General features: G+C 40.5%; 1 protein-coding gene across 1 annotated transcript in view; it reads left to right on the plus strand.

Annotated features, from left to right (window-relative positions):
* The window catches only part of LOC128456074 (glypican-6), a 78,909-nt gene that overhangs the window by 720 nt on the left and 54,089 nt on the right, over positions 1-24,100 (plus strand). The window contains exon 2 of the mRNA XM_053440116.1: positions 19,342-19,500. Coding sequence (XP_053296091.1) covers positions 19,342-19,500 — 159 coding nt within the window. The remainder of the gene's footprint in view (positions 1-19,341; positions 19,501-24,100) is intronic.

A 24,100-nucleotide genomic window follows, 5' to 3' on the forward strand; every position in this document is an offset into this window, starting at 1 on the left:
TTTAAACCTCACACAAGGGATGTGCTCAGATGTCAAATTGTCCTAATTGACCTGACAGGGTGGTGACCAACATCTGGAGCGGGCTCTTGCGTCGTACACTGACAGGACAGGGCGCACAGCACTATAGTTAAAGGGGTAGTTCACCTGAAAATGAAAATTCACTCATCGCCAACCACTATGCTGATAAAGGAGTGGGTGACGTGTTTGAGTACACAAAATACTTTTGGAGTTTTCGGGGGTAAATAGCGTTGCAGCCAAATCCGATATGATTAAAATAACTGGTGATCAATTCTTCAAATGTAAAACAACAGAAAATGACTTCATCTAAGCCCCTCACATTCAAATCCGACTTGAAACGGCGTCATGTTTTTTTCCTGTTATTTGAAGAAGTGGTCAACATTTACTTCAATTGTATTGGATTTGGCTGCATTGCTGTTCACCCCTGGGACTCCAAAAGTAATTTGTGGACTCAAACACTTTACCCACCCCTCTATCGGAGTAGATGAGGAGATTATTTTCATTTTTGGGTGAACTTACTTTAATAAATTAAATTAAATTAATTACTTTAATGTGCAGCTTGGTGATTGCAGCCTATAGTGATGTCTGGACCGGTTGAGGCACATTGAGTCTGGTTCTTCTAGCGGTTTTGTCGTTTTCTCTCCACAACCAATATTTGCTCGTTGTGGAAACTTTGGGATTTCTCTATATTATTGTAAATTGTCGACCATATTTGGTGCTATACTAAATAAAGTAGAATCGGATTAATACCAGCCAGCATCGACACTCCATGTGAAACCAGCTGTGTTGGGATGAGTGTGTCCAGCAGAGGTCCCTGACAGCACTAACCAAGCAGAGCTAATGAAACGGTCAACTCGGCAGATTAACTCTGATTCCTGCGAGAATGAGGTGATAAGGTGAAGTGGAACTGCTGGCTCCGGGAAACGCTCCAGTCCATAACCATGAATCACCCGTTGTACTTAATTCCAGCCGCCGCCCTATACTGAGCAGTTATCTAATTTCATTCCTAATTGACTAAATGACACATTCAAGCCGGTATGGACAGTCCCAGGTATAAAACAGACAGGGATCGTAAGAGGTTATAATTCAGATTGAATGATTTTAAATTGGATTCTCTGTTGACTGTGAGAACCTGGAAAATGAAGCAGCAGTCTTTGAAACACTATGTTTCCAAAAAATACTTGATAATTCATATTTTATCACTTGTAACTATATTAATAGTACACTTTGTACACCATATATCTATCCCCAAATAAATTCTAAAGGTACATGATATTAATTTGTACATTTCTGTGATTCACAGGATGCTTTTTAGCTACACTTTTGTTATGTATGTGAGTATATGTCTTCACTCAAAGGACAGTCAAATGTGTTTGTTTCCTATTAACCCAGGCGAGGTTCCTCTCCAGGTCTTCATTGTTATGTTCCAGGGCCAAAGACCCTTTGTGTAGAAGCAGGGAATCTGGCACGAGTGGAAAAAAGCTGCGTATGTGACAATGGGCACACCTGCTCAGAGATGGGTTGAATAACAACCTGATTAAATCCTTTGGATCCGGCTCCCTGACATCACGACTAATCTCCCAAATGAGTGAAACACACAATCTTTTCTCATCTCCAGATGATGTCACCCTGAATAAACGTCTTTTGATCGGCTCTTTGAATGAGTCCTAAAACCTTACGCACGTCTGCCGGAGAGGCAACACGTTATCAGCACCTCAGCAAAATTCAAATGGTGATGGGCATGTCCTTCAGGCCTCCGACAGACTGCCTTTCACTCATGCAAACAACATCAGGGATGAGCCAAGGCTTGACTGAAGTAAAGGTGGAAATGCTCCATTTCTTAATAAAAAATGATTAAGTATGTTTTAAGTATCGGAGGGAGAAATGCACGACATGTTCTATGTGGAGATCTTCATCCTTCACTTTGTTAAACTGTGGAAATTCATAACATTCATCTCACTGATGGTACTTTGCTTAGGTATATTGACAATTTGGTAGTTTCTTGGTATTAATAGTTCCTTTTGGTGGAAAGTCCAGCCAGTGTACTCAGTATTAAAAGTTTTTAAGTATTATTTTAATATTATTCTATGTAATTAATGTGTAGTTAAAGGCTCTATGAACTACATTGAATAATTGGGGGTTTTACTCACAGATTAACCAATATCATAACAGAAGTTCATACGTTTTCGTGACCTTCTTTGTAATTTCACTTCATATCACTGGTGTGTAATATGAACTATTAGGAGGTGGCACTGAATGGGTTAAGAGCCCCCCTGTGGCAGATGGTGAGCATGTTCATTCTTGACATCAGTCTGGAGATAATATTCCAGTACTTGTAGATTAGTGGGTCCTCATGGGACTCGGTGGAGAGCGGCTCTTAAAGCTTCCCGTATAGCTTATTGTTCCTGTCAGCCATACAGCTGCCATCACACTCTATTAACTCACTAATGATTTGAGAAAAAATGTCAGCCTTGATGTAAGTGCTACACCTGCTGTATATAAATGATGCCTTCACTGCCCCAGCATGACGTACTGTACATTCATGTTAGATGACAGCACTTTGCTGCTTGGTTTCTTGAAATCAGCATTAGATGATATAGGCAGATCCTTCAACGTGAAGCTGTGGTGACAGATCTGTGAGCTCTGGCTTCTTTTGATGTGAGATTCAACATAGAGACCGTGCTTTATGTATGAAGTTTGAATCTTTAGCAGGTTTATGTTAATAAATACTTTTGTTTTCATTCAGCCTTTTTCAATTTGAGAAGCTCATCTTGCCCAAATCAATTGTGTTTGTTACGGTTGAATTATAGCGAATATAATGGTAGAATAACAGCGGGATATCATTTTTCACAGCACCGCTTAAAATGCTCAGCCACAGCCACCATGTGTTTCTGAGTGCGGATACAAGCAAAAAGCTTCAAATTGCCCGTTTTTTGGCTGCTGTTGGTGTTTGGTCAAACAGAAGGAGCCAGGTCAGGTGGAATGACAGCAGTGGAGTCAGTGTTATTGACTGAAATGTTGCTATTATCTAAAGTCTAAAGGCTCAGATGATACAGTGATTCCACAAGACTCGGCCGATGCCTCTGCCTGCTGACCGGGGCAGACTGGAGGCTGTCAGCAGCAACACGGTGAAGGCATTTCTGAAACATGGGAGCATGAGCATCAGATTTCTCTAAAAGTGTGACCACACATCTTAAAATGTCCACAGTGTCTCCCTCTCCACAGCACACTGTACTTTATTCTGATTTGATTACTGCCAAATTCACACATTTTTAGCAATTTTAAATCCTTAAAATTTAGCCTTTAAAAAACAATTTAAAAACCAGTACTTCTTCGCTCTGGATAAAAAAAAAACGAGACCTGCTCTCAGTCCTGCCCTCACCGTCTCAATTTCCAGTGGAATACCCAACGTCTGAGACAAGATGGGAAGATGTGGAAAGTGAGTCACACGGCTGACTGCAGGTTTCAGTGGAACTTCTTAACCTGTCGTACTCTGTCACCTTGTCACTTGACGTCCGGCGCTGTTTACTCCCAGCCTGGAGATGGAGAGACGGGGGGAAAAGGAATAACTTTGCTGATATTTGATGTGATCCTTGGCTGCCTGAACAATGAGGCAAAACAGTCTCTGCCGAGGCGTGTAATGTGCACAGGTTCTCCGCTGTCGTGTAATGGGATGTAGGGGGATTAAAAAGGGCTAAATGGGAGTGCCTGTGTGAGGGGGCGGCCAGGTGACTTTGTTAGCCCCTGCAGCATACGTCAGTATTTCTGTGATGTATTGTCAGATTATTGTGACCTTCCTGTCAGTCACACATGGAGATACAGCAGATCTGCACAGGACTAGAGGCCTGCAGGATCACAGCTGTTGTTTGTGGGGTTTATGCTTTTACCTTTCACACTGCAAACATCCTACTATTCGTGATAAAACAGCAGATAATGGATCTTTGGGGATTGGCAGCCGTTGATTGAGTTTGTGTGAAGGGGCCAGTATTTGAGGCTGCATTCTGCTACAGACAGTAACACAATGTGTATGTGTCCCACGGAGCAGCAGAGGGGGATACTATCAGAAAAGAAAAGAGCCAAACAATCGTGTCTTGTCCCGGAGCAGAGGGGGATTTCTCAAACGTTGCCTCCATCGCAGTGTCATCAATCATGCTCATGAATGCCAAAATGGCCACATGATGGGCCGTCTCTGCGGGGGTTCCCTCTGAGAGCTGTAGGAAACATTTTGTCCTGCTTGTGTTTCCGCGTCGCAGCGTTGGAAGCAGAGCGACGCGGCTCTCACAGCATATCAAGAAGCTCATGCAGCGGAACGCTTGATTAATCTCATTTCAGTCGTTCACTGTTGTCTTTCGGCGTAAGTTGATGAGATACAGATTTCCCCCGTTGTGGGACTTCTAAGGATTATGTCATCTTACAATTTGCTTTAGCTCTGATTGAATTTGGTGATTTTGTGAGAAATGGAGAGATGCATTAATCTCAGTGCACCTGTGCAATGTAATAGTACATCCAACTAGTCTGACATTAAAGGACTTGAGAACTTTTTTTCTTAGTTGAATTATAAATTAAGGTTTTGCTTTACATTTCTTTCTTATTTGAGTTGGACAGATCTTAGCAGGATAAAGGCATAAACTTGCAATCAAAGCAACATTTGAATCCACATCTTAAATAGGGTATATTAATTTTGTAGGTCAAGTCCATGAACTCAAACTACTGAAAAACAATCATTTTGAATGAAAAATTAAGGATAACTTCTTTCATTCTTTACTGGCGACCTGTCCAAGGTGTACCACGCCTTTTTGCCAAATGTCAACTGTGACTCTCCACCATCTTTGCAGCCCTCAATGGATAAGAGGTAGAGAAGGACGGAGGTTTTTCTCTGTTACCTCCATCGAGGTGGTTATGTTTTCATCATTTGTTTCTTTATTAGTTAGCAAGATTGCGTAAAACCTACAAAGCCGAATTCAAAGAAGTTTAGTGGAGGGGAGGGACACAGCGGAGGGAAGAACACTTTATATTTCCGAGCGGATCCGAATAAAACTGGCGGATCCATGAGTTTTCAGAACAGAAAAGGTTCTCTTGTGTGAGAGAGAACTGCATTGCATGCTTCCTGCGGCTATGTGCACAGCTGGAGCTGAAACAATGAGATCTGACTGTCTGCGTGGATGGTAAAAACCTTATGGGCAATAGCACTGTACACTGCTGGACAATGCAACAACAAAGCAAAACACCAAGTCTGATATCTCTAATATTATTATGAAATATCTATATCCATATTTTGTTCATTATAAAAAAATGGCACAGATTTTGCATCATTAGCTGATATGCACAGTATCTTCATCACTGTCAGGGACTCCACGATACATTTCCCTAATATAAGCATTTTAATTTGAATGCAATACCGACATGCACTGCCCTTGTGTTCGCTCCTATGAAGCCATGCAAAGTTTTTCAGACAAAATTATTTTACTCTAGAACTCTGGAACCTCCAGTAAATGGACTGTTATTCTTTTGCGGCTCCCAAGAGGAAGATATCCTCAGGTCTGTGAATTTTGAGTGTAGGAAGAAGGAAAAAGACTTAAAGGTTACTGTCTTTTTCCAAACACCGAAATAACTTTCTGGATAATATTTCTAAATCCTAATCCTGTCTGTGACCTAAGTCTTCTGTTTATTTTGGTTGTGGCCTTCGGCAGGGTTCGTGTCCAGCTTTCTGTTGCTCACAACCCTGGTCGCTGAAATATAAATGCAGCCTAGACATTTTAAAGCTTGAAGGGGTTTTAGTTGTTAGCTGCGCAGATGTTACTGCCACTAAACAATGAATGTGATCTGAAAATCAGTATTCAGATAGTTTCACATGAATTTCACCTGTATAATAACAAAGCTTATTTCTTCACTTGCAACATGTATTGTTTGAATATATTCAAATGTAAACGTGCAAGAGAGTATGGGCTATTAAAGATTCTATAAGCTTAGATGGTGCGAACACAGCCACGGAGAATTAATATGTGTCAAACTCATTCGAGATAAATCTACTGTGAAAAACAAGGAAATAGATTGAAGGTGTTCTCCAGAGACGCTGTGGCGGGAGCTGTGCGATGGTTTCGGAATCATTTGAAATGTGAAGGAATGAGCTCGTGCTGTCAACAAGAGCTTGAATGGATGTTATTTTGATCTTGTCAACAACTGCCCAATTAAACTTTCACCTGGAGCCACTGAGAATTCATAAACACATTTCCACTATTCATTCATCCTATTTTTATGCCTCCGCGCCGGAGACAGCCGTGGCCGGAGGCGCCTTGTGTTTATTTTTTTTCCGTCCGCACGTCCTGTTCTCGTTAACACAATATCTCGGGGAAGCCTCGAGAGAGTTTCCTCATCTGTGGCGAACGTGTTCACCGGAACTGAAAAATAAACTGATTTGAATTTAGTGGTCAATGACGAGGCAATCTCCAATTTTTTTTTGTTGACAAAACATAATAATGTGCTTAATATGTTACACGCAATTGTTTAATGGGTTAAAATGATGAGGTGATATAATTTCGTATCCCAAAAGGTCAAAGGTCAACTTAACAATGACATCATGACAACACTTTTCTTGTGTAACGTTATAACTCAGGAACAGGAGGAGAGATTTGGACCCTTCTTAAATCATTTAGTCAGATACTTAAATGGAAACACTTATCTTTTCTGCTTACCTTGAACATTTTGTATATAATAATAATGATGATGATAATGATAATAATAATAAACTTTTTATATATATAGCCTCTTCAATAAATGCAGCTCAGAGTGCAATGTACAATGTAGATGAAAATAAAGACTTGAGAATCATCCATGATTTCAATACCTTCAATACAATTCGGATACAGCCAGAGTTTTGCTTCCTATTCCATATCAGTGTAGACTAAAGGCAGATTTAGCTTCAGCTCCCTCTCATAGGTTACCTCTTACAGTAAAATAATCTATTCTAATCAAATTCCACTGATACAGTCGACAACAATATGCTCCCATAATCTCAGGCTCAGAGTGTAATCTTCTCATATTGAAGTGGAAGATAGTTGAGATGTGTTACCTCGGAATCCCAGATCATAAAATGCCACCAGGTGTGTGAGTGTGTGACTATCAGACGACTGCAGTCATTGTTCAGACATTTCTGGCACATGTCTCTAACTTGTTATCCGAATACAAATAATTCGATTTATTATTTATTTGTTAGAATTGTCTGCACTGCTTCCAGTAGTTGACATCTTTTCCATCCATGAATGATCAGTGACATTTCCGAAAACAATCCCCAGGTTCCTATGTGTGTCTTGTCATTGACGTGAGAATCAGATGTTAGGCTTCTGGCTGTGACATATAGCTGGTACTTTTCCCCAACACCTCATCTGCCTGTCAAAAACCTGGCCATCATGAAATAAAGCCCCCTCGAATGCCTTGTTGCCGGCGTTGGATCTATCTTTAGCCACACGTCTGCCACTCCCTGTCTTGTTGACAACGTCTGACTAGACCTGATGTGCAACTGGAGAGGATGTCTGCCTTCACACTGCTCCTGAGGATGATTCAGTGCGAGCCGCCGTGGGGAGCTCTGCGTCGCGCAGTGGAGTCGAGTCCTCCTCCTCGCGGTGAAGCCGAGTAGAGGGGGACTTGCGCGTTAACAAGGTATCAGAACTAATAAAGGCCGGTGTTGGTAAACTAAGCTGTAAATGCTTAGTGAAAAGTAACGATCAGTGGGGGGGTTTGAGGCTGCTCCCTCCAGGTCTCCAAACAGCCGCCAGCTGCTACCTGTAGTGTGGACCTCTGCCTTGCTCTACTTAGCAAGGTGACGCAGGAGAGAGTGGCTTGCCTGCTCGGGTCCAATTCTCCGGGGGGGTCTAGGCATGCTGCCCGGGCGGATCGAATATCCACACTGATCTTCTCATGCGTTCACAAGGCTTTTTATTACATACTTCTGACTAAATATCAAAGCCACATAATGCTGATTATGCTGTGTCTGTCATCTGTAAATGGGCTGCACATGGTGTTAAGGAAATCCATACATTAGTCTCTGCTGTAATGATTTTAGTGCAGGAGGGTATGACACATGAATATTCCATAGTTAATAGCTCCATACTCACAACAAGGTCACACATTATTGTACATTTTGGTTGTTTATTTGTGTTCTCTGTACAGAATTATGCAAGGTTGACTCTTTATAACGAGTGTATTGTTTGAAGAGTTCCGAATCATTACTAAATCATGTCATGCGAGAGAGCCAATAAAACCTAAGGGAATAGCCAAAGTTGTCCTATTGACATTATTGACATTATTGACATAATGACGAGTATATTAACGTCAACTCATGCGTCAAGAGACACAGGCAAGAAAAAAATTCCACCTTAACAGTCCAAACTTTCAAAATAATCCATTCATGATGATATATCACAAAGAAAATGATTCAAATTTGCTGAAACTGTTAATCAGTCATCAGAGTTGTTAATTTTGTTTGTAGACCGAGGGGAATGATTAATTTAAGCTCCAGTGAATTGCCAACACCTCTAACTTGTAGGTTCACCTCCTCTGCGCTCGATTACCCAGCGTTTCCGTCGTCGAACCCGGAGAAGCCAGTATCAGTTGCAGAAACGTTTTTTTTTATATGTCAAGCTAAGTTTTGTGAACGACAACAATTTCTTCAAAAGCCGCTTTAAAATTCTTCCTCCGTATAGTGACAGAGGGCAGTTATGCATTTATATTACTTTCCTTCCAACAGTGTTTTTTTTTATGGTACTCTTAGAAATATTCCACTATGAAGTTCCATACCGTTGAGTCAACACTCGGCTGTTTTATAATGCACACAGCCCTGCATACGGCATGTTGCAGCGGAATATCTTGACATATCTACAAAAACATACTGACACAGTTGCAGGGAGTAGGAAACTGTTTCAACATCTTTATTCCTGTCCTTTTTTCCTTCACGCCGACTCTCCTGAGGATGAAACCATCACAGCATTGTACTGTGCTGCTTTTATTGTCGACTGTTTTATGTCGGTGAGATTTCATTTCCTCTTGAACCTGTCCTCGTTCACCCAAGGACATACACACCTCTGTATGTGCATCCTCCAGTTATTTAAAAACAGGAGCACGGCTTTCATTAGGACTTCTGACATGACCCGAAATGTGATAGGAATACTGTCATTCATACGTGATTGATGCAGGTTCTAACCTGAGAGAGAAACCTGGCTAGTCTGTACACACAGGCCTCCAGAGACATTATTAAAAAGTGTAAGGGCTGTGCAGACTATGCAGATTTATAGAATCATGCTAATGCTCACATGCAATGAATTTTATTCTTGTGTGGTTCCTGAGGATATGATCAGCCTTTCGCAGGAAGCTTTCTCCAGAAAGTCTGATCATCCATCAGTCAGGGGGCGGAGTGTCACACACACTGAGCGGTGAAACAGAAATAGTGAATGTCCCCCATATAATCTATGTACATTAGCTGTGCTGCCTGTCTGAAAGCATATGGCATATAACTGAATGTAATAAGTGTGTGTGAGCAGCGCATGACTGCTGCATGCCGCTCACACAGGAACTGGCCTGCACCTGAGCTGCTTCCTGTGGCTTCTGGTGTGACGTCTGTGTTTCCTCAAATATAAGTACTTGACTATATAAGCAACTAAATCCCTGGACATTACGGTATGAAGCTGTAATAATAATTACCTTGTCAAAGCAAATTAATGGATTCAAGTGTTGCAAATATTAATGTTGTTACATATTGGACAGATAAACATTGAGAATGGTTCAAATTGTTTTACATGCATATGGGTGAATAAATAAGGACATTTCCAAAATTGGCATAAATAAATTATGATAAATGAGCATTTGGCTCAAAATATGAAGGAATTGATACATTCTTACTAAAAACATGGTCCCATCGAGGCTGTCAATACAAATCAACAGGCTGCAGGAGCCATAGTAACATTTTACCATCAAACAATCTCTTGTGGTCATAGTAACAGCAGCAAAAGAGGAAGTCAGGTGATGTGATATAAAGAGTGACATAGTTACATTATAGGATGATGTTCACAAAGGAGAATGCTGTTTGTTTCCAGAGTGAAACCAGTAGCTTCTTTTATCCACCCAACCATAATCCTGTTTTTATTATTGGGACCGTGACAATGAAAGTCACCTAATCATAAGGAAGTATTTATTTTGATCCATGCCATGGTCTTTTCCCAAACCATGACCGTTCCATCATTCGTTAAGCTTGACTGCATGTGTATTATTGTAGCCGTGATGACCAGGGCTCAGTGGCCGGCAATGACCGGCTGCTGCCTCGTATGAAAGGGTTTAGGTCGTTCAGACCGGAGGACTTGTTGGGCTGTAAGTTCAGAACTGGGAGCTGCCATCAAGCCCCTGATATTCAGAGCACTTTGCAGCTGCCTCATGCTGATGAAGTAACGAGACAGGGAAGATGAAACTCCACTGACATTAGCAATGCTGATCTCATTAGGACCAAATATGGCTTCAGGTCTGAATGCATACAAAGTTTGTCGGGGGGGAAGCGCAGGGACACGGCAGATGGCAGAGCACATATGCTGCAGGTCTCTCTGACCAGGTGCACTGGTGAATACTTCTGAGAGCTGGTCCTCCTTTGCTGGTAACCACAAGAACTCTGACACTTTAATTCTCAAAACTGATGAATATGTCACAATTATGGCATAAATAGTGTATCTTCATATGAGAAAATATTAAAGACACATTGAACATTTCTTTAGTTTTTTATTCATTCATTTAAAGGGATATGAAAGGTAAAGTATTTGTTTTTTGATTCCACCTTATCTTCCTCCTGATGTTGTCACATTGCTTTACCAGTGCACCGCTGCAAGAATGAACCGAACAACATTGATGCACGGACATTTTGACTCTTAGGCAAGGAGAAGGCTGTGGAAATTTAACTAAAAATTTAAATGTTTTTATACTGCTATAAGACTTATTATGGATGGGTCAGCAGGGAGGTGCAGTTGTTAGCGCTGTGGCCTCGCAGCAGTTAGACTCTGGGTTATGGGTCCTGTGGGTCATTTCACGCCATGTAACTCCTCTAATGATTAACATTAGCCCCGGACTCAAAGTTAAACTGAATAAAATCACACGTGGGAGCAAATGACAAACGAAAGCTTATAATGTGCATAGTCATGTCCAATAAAATGCCCTGTAAAGTTGCCTGCTATGCACATACCCTATACTGTATATCATGTACATCAAGAAACCTCACTTTGAATTTTTTTTTTTTCATTTCTCGTTGCAGACCATGATAAATAATCTAAAATATTAAGCATTTAAAAACACTGAACAATCTCATCTCAGCAGGCAGGAAGAAGAATAGAGCTTCTAATAAGAGCGCTTCATTTGCAAGGATAATGACATATTTGATTTGACTGACACTCCATTTGATTACAGACACGGGACAGACGTGAAGTGATTGCAATCTATTGTTATTATTTATATTTAGAGGCATTATTAAATTGCAGCGTGTTTGGATGAATCTCTTTCATTAAAACTCATCTTTACTGTGTTCCATTTGGATGTTTTGCTTGCAAGTGTCGCTTGTTTCCTTGTTTGTGTATTAATATCTGGAGCATCTGCTGTTGTGAATCCATGTTTAACACGATCTGAGGCCATGGCTTGACGTGAAGCGAAGTTATGCATCATCGTGTTAGTGCTGCACCAATGGAGGGACTGGGATTGCTCGGCGGGGTGAGACAGGGACGAGTCTCCTTGTGTCACCTTCAGTGAGCTAGGGTTGCTGAATAACTCACCACTAGTTTTATTATATTTGGTACCAAAAAACAAACAAAAAACTCCATCGGCACACGACTTGGCTTGGTGCAGACCAAACAAGTGAGGGAACATCCCAAAGCTGCCCTAAGACATTTACTTGAAGAATACTTTTGTTTTCACAAGTGCTTCTCCAAAAAAAAGAGAAAACACAGCAACTCTCAAGGGTCTCCGCTCACATCGACCTATTTTTCTGTTTGAAAGACGGGACATGTGGTGATAGACAAGCCAATAAAAGCTTCAAGCTATGGGAAACTTCATCGTAGGGTACATATCTAAATCTGTGATTTAGTGCTGTGATGTTGCAGTAAAATATGTGTATAACGATTTCATGATAAGTTTCTGTGCGAAAGAAGAGAGAAGCACTATTTAGAAATGTCAACAGGCTGTTTAATGGTTCACCTTTACAGCTCTGACGTAGAAAACTGTATTTGTAACAAAGTCTGGTGGGCTGCTGTGCCAGTTCACAGCTTGTTTGTAGAAAGAGGCTGAGTTCCATAGAATTTATAATAATGGTATTGTATTCAGCCAATAATGTCTGGCTGGCGGACTTGAGCTTGCCACCATCTCCTGCTCCTCGTACTACAGCAGATTTTATTTTCCTATCTTTTTTCCCAGGGCTGTGAAACCAGCAATACAGATGCTCATTGTCTCCATTCTAGAAGTGCGACTTATGACTTAAAGGTATGTCTTTATTGCTGGAAACAGTCTGAATGAATCAATGGCAGAGAACCGGATTGTGCTGCAGGACTGCTCTGAGAACTTCCCGATCTATATGCTCTATAAATACCTGCAGTGGGAAAGAAAACATATCTATAACTCCAGGAATGTTGCACCAAAATATCATGCTAATAGATAAATTAAAAGGCTAAAAACGACCGGATCCATGTTATTTATTTTGTTGACTTGTGTACCTGCATTGTTCAAAATGTTTCCAACAATGTTCAAACCCAGAGAAATCCTCTGTTTAATACAAGGGAACAGGAAGTTCCACTTAGGTTACTTTGTCCGTCTCTGCTGTATCTTCCAGGGCAAACAACGTATGACCAATTAAAACACACTCCTAGTTAGTTAGGTGTGTTTTCCTTCCTGGTTTGTATTTGTCACTCATAAAGGATCGTGATTATTCTTTGCTGTTTGCTCCGTAGCATGAATACAGCTTTAATATGTCACTTCATGTGTGGGGGTGAATTGCACCTGGGTCGCGTCAGGACAACTTTCCTCTGCAACTCCCATGATCCCACGTTGCTTCACGATGACATCATACCTTTCCCCTAGTTATTGTTTTGATTGAGACAAATTCTTAAGTCCTATATGTTGCTTCACCCACAATCTCCTCCAAGCAGAGGTTTTGTTGCTTTATATATTGCATCACCCACTTCCCTGCTAGCACAACGCATGTTGCAGGTTGCGTAACAATAAAATGTAACAATGGGTTGTAAGCGACATAGACAACCCATGGGCTTGTCTCAATGTAACAATGCATGTATAAGTGTTATAGGAAGATAAGAGAAGACTCAGTTGAAGTGTGTGTACTCAGAGGAACTGACGTGTAGGCGGAAGTATAATTAGTGAAAAGAGTTGACAGGTAATTGTGTTTTGTGTTTTCGTGAGCTGCAGTCTAATGAAAGGAGTCTGCATCCATCACATTGTGTTAACCAAGAAGAGGTGAGGTCACACGTGAAGCGTATTTGGTATAGTGGCTGAAGCAGGTTACTACAACATCTGTGTTCATCCCACTGGCTCCTAAAGAAATGTTGTCTAGAAAAGGAGCAGCAGTAAAATGCTGCCAAGTTTGATCGAATCTCTCCAATCACATTTGGAAAATCTAGAAAATGTGTTAAACTGTTCCATGTATATGTGTGGGCAAATCAGGCTTTGCTGTGCAGCCAGTACTTGTCGGCTGAATGAAGAAATGTTGGTTTCAGTTTGGATGTTGTTGACAATAGATTAATTGAAATATCACCAAAATAATTTTTATTAGGTAAAAAATAACAAAGAAAGATCTTGATGTGATACTAACATGAATATTTTTGTTGAGAAACAGAGTCTGTTCCTGTCTGCTGCTAATGGTCTGTAGATGTCTGTGCTGGTCTGACCTTGGCTCAGTAGGTCGTTGCTCTTTGCTTGGTGAAGTCCCTTGATATCCATCTCCTCGATGTTGATGTACGACATGCTTATTTTCTGAGTGAGTTCTTTGCTCTGTTGAGACGACTGGAGCCGGAGCAGGGTTGTTGTGTCAAGATGGATTATTTTTCTGTTCTTGATATATCTGATGAAAAGGCTGCACTCAACGTTTGGAGCCCCGGGGACTTCCCAGTAACATCTGCTTCTGAAGACAGCTTGTGATGTTATGAAGTGCCCACATCCATATTTTTTTAAATTTTGTAACTTTTTGTGCGTCCGTGCCAGCGACCACAAGTGGACAGGAGCATTTAGTTTCTGGGATGTTTGTCAATCCTTATGTACGTGCATTGGTCCGCATGTCACATTCTTGAGAACGTGATTTCTGAAAGACCTTGAGAGAATTTCTTCAAATTTGCTTCAAACATTCAGTTGCACTCAAGGATGAACACTGTTTTCTCTGAGCTCACAAAACACATTGTTGTCTTGTGAATGTGATAGCTCAGGATCACCTCTGGGGAATCCTTTCAAATGTGATTCAAATTCAGACTTACAGAGGGTCACTGTTACCTTTCAAGCCATGTATTTGGTTTTGTGAGCACAACATCTCAGGAACAGCTTAAGATAGTTTCTTCAAATTTGGTCCAAACCTGCGACTCAGAAATGTTATCTTATAAGATTTTGGTGGACGAAGGTTAAAGGTCATTGTCAGAGTGACCTTAACATCTTGAGATAATTCTTTTCAAATTTTTCCTTGGATTCACAAATTAACTGAATGATCAAATATATAGATCATGGGGACCTCATATTGGTCTGGAAAACGATTTAGACTGAAACAGCACTGGTCAGAGGAGGCTTCCATCTGCAGGGCTGTTTTTGTTTAAATATGTGGTAAATATATACAAAATATCACCTGCTTTTTAGATTGTGCAGGCCTGATGAGTTGTGCTGGAATTTTGGGTCTCACATATCTTATTCAACAAAACATCTGCAATGGGAAGAGTCCACCTGAACACTCCAGTGACATATTAACACAAAATTCCCTCCTCCCTCCTCAAAAATCGAAGCCTTTTTATTGGTGTATACCCCAGATTATACTTTGTGTTAATGTTTCTATATTTTGACAGTATCTCTTCTGTTTTCTCTCTGTTTTCACACAATGTTCCTGTTCACCAGAACCATGAAAATGCACATTTCCCCAGAAATTAACCATAAACCCTAATAAATGAATTGAATTTACTCATAACCTAGTAATAGAACCTTGTCTAAGGATTTGCAATTCGTGTGCGGTTTATTTGATTGATTAATAGGTTTTTAATGGAAATAAAGAACCATGATAAAATACTGATACATTTCAAATGTCAAATTTCATACTTCATAGATGGGTATTTGAAATTGATGCTTTCTCTTTACCGCCCTCACACACAAAGATGTTCCCTCGCAAAACGCTATTTTTACAGAGTTAATCTGCTGCTGAAAAATAAGATTAATGTTCAGTTCATGGAGAGAAAGAAAACATTAGCTGCACTGCTTTTTATTTTACAGCCGCTGTGGTTCTATAGCCACCAAAAGCATTTATAATATCAATTACTATACTTTGTGAACCGAATTTAAAGGAAATTATCAGCACTACACACTGGGTTTCTATTCTGTTTTAATAATCAATATTAAGCATGATAAAGGGCAAACATAAATCACCTGATTCTCTTTTATATTAAGCTTATTTCCTCCTAAACAAAATATGTTTTTTCAAAAACTACCATACATAATTCATTTTTACTGGGATTAATATGTGTGCCAAAATAATCTCATCTCAAGGCTTTCAACCACATCTCCCAGTCTTCATCAGTGAATGGGACACATTTTATCTATAGGTTATGCGATGATGTAACGAGCGGAGGCCCTTTCATTCCCCGACGGTGACTCTGGGATGCACTGGAGAGGTGACATTTAGTTGATAATACTTTGTCACACGCTGTCGTCACCATCCTGTGTGTGTGTTCCTTGATCTGCTTTGATCTGCAGCCTCCAGGCGGCACATGCTGCCTTCCTTCTCTAAAGTCACCAGAAGTGCAACAGACCGCGACTGTTAATGATAAATTTGTAAAGAGGTGGGAGCTTAGTCATACCCAAGGAAGTAGGCTGATAATTCATGTCTGCCTTTTTGAATGTGCGTACCTATCTCGAGCTCCATTCACATGTTCGCCGGTGATTTTATTGACCATTCACATGTCATTAAGGCAACAACAGCTGGTTACAGCATGCATTTATGGGTATACTGAGTAAAGAGACCTACAGTTCTGTATTTGTATAACCCAAACCCAATCTGCATGTCTTTGGACTGTGGGTGGAAGCCTTAGTACCTGGAGAAAACCCACACAGACACATGGAGAACACGCAACTCCACACACAAAGACACAGGAAGTGGTTGTGACGTGCTTGTTCCCCAGAAAGCTGTTGAATCCTGTTTATTGAAAATTCCTTCTGGCTACATCCAATTCCTACTTTCTCGAAAATATGGCTTCATCAAACTGAAACAATCTCTGTCCACACAAGCTTTTTTGGGCTTTGTATCCATTTGAATCCTGATCCATACACGTGCACATGCCGCAGGAAGCAGGACGTATTTAGTTGTTGCATAATTGTCGCAGATGCTTGGATAACAGCTCATCTCCCATGCAAGCAACTGAATCATCGTGAAAATGCAGAATTTAACTGCACAGCAGCTGTTGACTGTCCACAGGGTCAACTAGGCTTGTAATTGATTGTCCATGTTCTTCACTGGCTGCTGAGGCTGATGCCTGTTGTTTTCTTACGGAAGGGTGTGTGACAGGAGCCTGGTGAATCAGCGAAAGCTTCGTTATGACTGAAAAGACTCAATCAGTAATTCTCTATATCCAGAATAAAACACTGCAGAGTTTTACTGGCTCTAAAGCTCAGGAGTAGCGTGGACATCAGACAAATCCAGAGCAGTGTTGATGTGTTTTTAAATGAAAAGGTCGTATAGATGTAACCTCAGCATTTTTAGTAGTTTGTTTTTGTAAAGAGGCTCATATTTGTACATATTTATACTTATATTTCGAATTGTTTGTGTTTTTTTTCACATTAATCTGCAGACCTGATCTTGTGCTATTGTTCCATCCCTCAGTGAATATAGGCTGTTCTTGTTTACTGCTGCGTCTGTCTGGTGCTGCATGCGGTGAGGATTTTACAGCTGCCACCTGCATGCAGCTGTTTTCCTGATTGGAAACTCATGCTCATCGTTGATGATGTGCATCAAATTTGCATTTGGGAAACTGAAATCTGATTTGAGAGTACACTGTGTTTGTGTGGGGGACACAACTGAAAAATCTACGAAATGCACTGACACAGTTTAAATTCATGTTATGTGCTAACGACAGTTGCAAAGGTGATTTGGGAAAATCCATCAGTTAATGCTGAATACTGTTTCATGTCTTCACTGACTTTACGACGTGATCATCATTACTACGCCGCGATTGTTTTTCCATTTCATTTCTTGTTGCGCTCACCCTCCTACAGTGATGTTGGGTTTAAGACATAAATCCTGCGGCAGAATGAGTCTGCATCATCCGTGGCGCTTTTCAAAAAAGACTGCTCGGCAAAATGGAACGATGTAGATCATTAAGTTTTGATTCACTGATATATTTTCCCAGTGTCATAAATAATGTGTTGCGCAAGAGAATTTGTTTCAAGAATATGATGTCTGTTTTTCTTTATTGATTTGAAAACACCTATACAAAATGAGGCTGATTATTGTGGGACCAAATTAGAAACACAACCATTGTTTCTCTTCTGATAAAGTGAAAGGTCGGACAAGGCACAAGCTGTTTCTGGAATTAGAAACTCTTTTTCTGCATTTTTCAGTTAATTACATACACTATAAATCTCATTTCATGTGAGGATAACTGGGTTCTGAAAAACAAGTTTTTAACAATTTCATTGACATGTCATGTGGTGGCATATCTAAAAAAAATGTCCAGCAGCTTTTGAACGTTATACATGTTTTGGATGTTGTACTTTTTAAGGAGTCTGATGTCTATGATAACACAATGAAAATAAAACATATAAGCACAAACACATGACGGGTGTTTATCTGTCTTGAAGAAGAGTTCGACTGACTAGCTTTCCTAACCCACCATTACTTGCAAGGCTAAAATATTTCGAGCGAGACACATCTCATGAAAAAGCTACATACACACATACACTGTTCTGCAGCGCACACATTCAATACAGAGAGTTGGCCCATGTGCTCACTCATGTGTACCATTCAAACGCACACTATACTACTCCAGCTACTACTATGTCAAAATGTCAAATAATAAAACATAACATACATCTCAACAGGATATATGTCACTGCACCAAACCTCCATCTCTCCTCTGTGTTTAGTTTGATGCATGATCTGATGAAAACTGTGTCAGATGTGATACCTTCATCAAGTCCCCTCGATATTATCCCTCAAAACACAGTGGAGATTCTGTTATCACATCGTTTTTAGTTTTTTGTCTTCAAATATGATCTTTTTTAAGCCTGCACCTACACTGTTGCAGAACAGACCTGATCTAGAGCTCGCAGACTTCAATTTCTATATTTAAAAAATCCTTTAAACAAAGTAGTGCTAGACCAACTTCTACAAAAGCAGCAATATTTATTTGGGGTTTGTAAACTTTATAGCATTAATGCAGCTCTGCGTAGAATTACCAATGATAGGTACATGTTCTGTGTTAATTATTGCAGTCACTTGATATTCTATGTAACTTTGTGATAGATCGACCTCAGTGTGACCCTTCAATGCGATCGACTGCCTCACTGAACGATTTGGGCTAAAATATGCATTATTTCACACGCCACACCGCTGTTGGCTTCCTCACTCTGACTGCAAGTCTCCTCAGAGTTCAATTAAAAACACTAAGGCTTTGTTTGAACCTCACACCTGCTTGTTTGAGTCCAACTGTTCCACACTGGAGGTTCAAATAAAGGAATTTCGGCTGGGTTATATTTGTTTGGTTTCTGAGGAGCCTTCCACTTATAGCTCAGGTCTGCTGACAACTTTAAATCTTATTTTATTTTATGGAAAACAGATGAATAATGATCAATCAACTTAGATGATAACGTTCTCATTGAACCAGTAGTTTTAAGCATCTAACCTGCTGTTGGTGAGAGGTTTTTTAATTTAGTGCGACTAAGAATTTTTTAACATCTAATATTGATTTCAGTAAGTTAATTCAACTTTAACTATTGATTTAGTGAAGTGGTGTAATAATTTGGTAAATATTCTAAATGTATATATATAAAGATAAATATGTTTATATGTTGAGAATGAGTACGTTTAAACAGTTTAAAACTTTTTGTTTTTTTCCTTTGCAGGTGAACATCTTCGTGTATGTCCTCAGGGAAACACGTGTTGCACCCAGGAGATGGAGGACACATTTGGCCAACAGAGTAAACAGGACTTTGAAAATCTGACCGATGAAACTAGTCATGAATTGAGGAGCACCTTTGTTTCCAGACACAAGAGATTTGACGGTAAGTCTCAAGTCTATTTATTTTACCAAGTTCTTTACCCTTGCACATTGTCCCATTTTTGTGTAATCTATGTTTTAGTTGCCATTCACAGTAGAATACATTTCCACAAAAAGGTAAATCCAGGGATTGAGACTGTATGTGTTAATTTGAAAGGATTCTCTGTTTGGGCGTCCGTAGCTGTCCTCCCTCCAGAGGAGATGAGATGTGAAAATCTCATTAACATGTCTTGGAGTGGAGAGCCCTCTTGTTGGATTAGACAAACATGGCTTTGTGCACCCCTGACTGACAGCCTGAACAGCGGCACACTGTCAAACTCTGCATTATTAAGGTTGTTTGGGTTTTTTGCGCAGTGTGATCTTGTCTCGAGCCCCACGGTGACTGCCTTGACCACCGCACATCCACTGAGCCTCAGCCATGGGAGCGGCGGAGTGTGCCCATTACCGAACCTAGCTCATTCTACCTCTGCACCTCTCCCGGTTCGGTATCCCTCCCCATAGAGTGCAGCTCCTTGTAGATACAGTTTAATGAGAAATAATAATCCCTCCTGCCCCAGCTCTCAACATTAGACCGTGTGGAGCAGAGGCAGCTTATCACTGTGGACGACGGTGAAGGGTGGTGGAGGTGAAAATTGTCAACCACGGCCACTTGCCATCATTGTCAAAAAATGTATTAGGGATCTAGCATGAAACCTTTTAATGAGATACCACTGAAAACCCTGAGAATGAAAAGTATTTTTCTCCAAATGAATGGCAGAACAAAACTCATCTATTCTTCAAAATACCACCTAATGTTTCTGTTAATAATCTGATTATACTCAGGTCACAGACAGAATACAAATAAAATGCATGGATTATCATCATTATTATTATTATTATTATTTAATCCCTGGCATGTATATGAGACAGACCATTTTATTTAAAACCACGGCTTGAAATTTTTAATCTGCCATTGATAAATGTTTTAGTTTTAGTTTTACACTTTAGTTTTAGTGTAAATTCTCACTGTAATTGCGAAGAATCAGGAAAGCTGCCTGTAACCGTGAAACTTTGGCAACCTTTACCAAACTAATGGTCAAACATCAATGTCAGAGTGAGCAAAATCTCATTTATTGATGCCCTGGCCAACACAAAGTTTCTCACAGGAGAAAGAAACGAAAAAATTCTGAAACAACACAATATAAAGTTATAAAATCTAGAAGAGCCAAAGGGCAGAGGGAGTTGAGAGTTTAAAGAGCTTTGCACAGGTGAGCTGAGACAATTCCACAGTTTATGAGCAGCAACAGAAAACACGCAGAATCGCCTGAATAAAAGGATATTGTATAAGATAAACCTTTATAAGTCCCACTACAGAGGAATGTGCCCAGCAACAAGAGGGACAGTAAAATGTATAAACACAAAGAAACATAAAGGTACTAAAAAATACATTTCCAAACAGAATATTTACAATGTACACAGCACGTGTAAGATATTGAAGTTACATTGACATAATATGAGTATTGCACAGTTAATCCAATCTCAACATGTTATCATCTGCACGTATAACCTATTAAGAAGAGGCTAATTCACCCCACATTACTGTCTACAGATCTCATTGATATACAGGAATTATACTTAGTGTTGTCTGCTGCCTGAGAAATGCATGTGTTGCATACAGCAGCGGAAAAACCAGCTTCCTCCTGTCATCTAGTAACACATGCACGTAAACAACAGGGCTCCGAGTGGATTTTTGAGCGTTACTAGCAAATCTATCATCTGGAAGCTGAACCTTCGCTGACATTTTTTCGGCTCTTTTGTCACAGATCTTTTTTCCCGCCCGTCATCCATAGAATTTGAATTGCAAAACAGCAGTCTCTTAAAAAACGGAGAAGTCTATGGGCGATGAATCTTGAACCGTCTCTGAATTTCAAAATTGGTACCGAGTTGTGTAGTCGCTCGCACAACCGGTGCAGATGACTCGAGATGACTGAGATGATGGGGCTTTACAGCTGCTTCTATTCAGGATTTTTTACAGGTGCACAAGCAACAGAAGCCACTCAGACAGGCAAACACACAAGTGACAATAGGGTCTTTATACAACACAACTAACACATTATAATATATGTCTAGCTAAAATAAAAGATCACACAGTTTTGAGATATTCTTAGTATCAGTGAACATCGGCATCTTTGACTTTAGGGATTACGCCCGTTAATCATACCCTGACAGACGTTATCTTAGATCCACATGATGACACGTGTGTTTACTCTTGACTCCAACTTTGTCTCGACTGTGCAAACTGGGGCCGTGTCTCTGCAGATGTTAAGTTGCCGTGGCAGCTGTTCTCTCCTTCCACCTTTGTGATTCTTTACCATATGTTGTGCTGCAGGCGAAAAGCCTCTTGTAACGTCTGGGGTTTGTTTTGAGCACTTGACTGTACTTCAGAAGCTCTCATCCGTAGACTCTCTCTCTCCGTACCGTTTGATAGGATTGTGGCGTGGGTGATTAAAAAGGTTAGTGTGTTTGAAGTGGTGCTTTTCAGACTTCTGATGCCAAAACTACGTCCATGCAACAAAAATGGCCGGGAGTCCTTCCCCTGTATGGAATTACCCCATGAAGTGTCAGGTTCACGCTCCTCTTTGTTTGTTTGTGTTTCATTAATGCTGATTTCATCCCTGTATCCACATGGATGAACGCAAAGCATTGACCAAATGAAAGGAAAGCAGTGTTGCTAGAGCAGCACATAAAGATAAATGAATAACAAGAAACGATATATGGATATTGTCATACTGCATAGGCCTGATTTGAATTCAGGTTTATATGGACATATTGTGACATATTTTTTGAGTCCAGTTCATTTTAATATATTCTTTTTTTGAGTCCTGAGGGTCAGTAGCTTACCAATGCAATTAATAATGCCCATTGAAGTGGCTTGGCCTCAATTCAGTAAAGAGTTCATGGTCTGTATTTATAAAGCACTTTTCTAGTATTGATAACCACTCAAAGTGCTTTGCAGTACAGTTATTCTGCCATTCACCCATTCACACACACATCCATATGTGCCTAGAAGGGGCCATTCTGTGCTCAGTATCTTGCCCAAGGACACTTCGGCATGCAGATAGGGAACTGCCGACCTTCTGGTTGGAGGACGACCGCTCTACCCCTCAGCCACAGCCATCCCAGGACACTACATTAAAGCAGTTAATGTTAACATCTTGTAATTTCAGTAGATATATAAATATTAGAGCACCTCTCCCCTAGATCCCCATTTTAGGGTTGAGCAGCAACAACCCCAAAGATTCAGCTGACCCAAAAGTAACTATATTCTTTGTCCTAAACCAGAAAGCATTGATTTTCCTGTTGGGCCATCTAAATATATCCCGTGCCACTATGAAATAATGTTAGAGTGATTAATAGAGAAATTTAATACTCAACAGTCAATGTCTAGTCTTTCTATGGCCATTCCTTTCAAACTGTGTAAACATATTGAATGAAACAAATACTATTGAGTTACAGCATGCGACTCTCAGATGGTTGCACTTTGCCCAGAAGCTCAATGTCACAACGACTGGGAGATGTCTGTCTGTTTTTGTTATTTATGTTTTTTTTTTCCAGGAACATAGACTTCTATAGCCAGCATGTGATTCCTGGAAGCGTGCATAAATAAATAAGTGATATTTTGATCGGCTGCTGTCAGGATGGTGAATGTCATGAGGAGGATTCCTGTGAGGGAGGAAATGGGGTTTGTCCAGCAGCACTTAGACGCATGACTCCAGGCACCCGTCCTCCTCTTGGGGCTTTCTGCCACTCTCCATAGTTTCCTCCGCGTCAGAGCAGATGCCGCGTGCAGGTTTCAGCTCCTCGGCTCCTCTGCTGTCTGGACACTCTGTGTCTGATCAGGGATCCTGACTGACCACCCGCTATATGGAAATAGGCTTTTGATTTGAAATTGATTTTCATCTTAATATTTATTCGTCATTAATTGTTTCAAGTGTTCGTGGTGAATAGTTTTGAGCAGGAGACATCACTTAAGATTCAATGGACCACTGCTGTTGGAAAATGAAAATACACAGCTTTGTATTTCAGGTATTATTTCAAATGTAAAATAATGGTTTGGGGCCTTGAGAGTGAGCCAGAGCAGTCAAGATGCAAACAATACAGTGTTGTTGCTTCAGTGAGATGCTCTTTACTATGTATTTAGCACCTGGCTGTGTAGTCTCGCCCACGCAGAGTCAGTGAGTGTGTGTGTATATTTCCTTTTCTTTATGCAGAGTTTGTGATGAGTGTTACTGTAGCGGACAGAAGCCGGCCAGCCCACGCATACCTGACACCGCAAACCTACGTGTCACAGAGAGAGGGCACCGTCTCGACTGTGCCAAGACCATTTGAGCAGCGATACAGGAACATCCACAACATCCCGATGCACAGCTATATGAGTCTTGCAGAGAAACGGCATCATATGAAAAATCAATGTCAAACACGCCGCAATCTATCACTTAATGTGCTAATTTATGTATCGAGCAGCGCGTCTGAATATTGTTATCATCGCAATACACAGCCTGAAACCACAGGAAACTCAAGAATTATCTTTCTGCTTTGCTTATTAAAGACTAAATCATTCGTCT

This window comes from Pleuronectes platessa, chromosome 14 (assembly GCF_947347685.1).
Source record: "Pleuronectes platessa chromosome 14, fPlePla1.1, whole genome shotgun sequence".
Lineage (NCBI taxonomy): Eukaryota > Metazoa > Chordata > Actinopteri > Pleuronectiformes > Pleuronectidae > Pleuronectes > Pleuronectes platessa.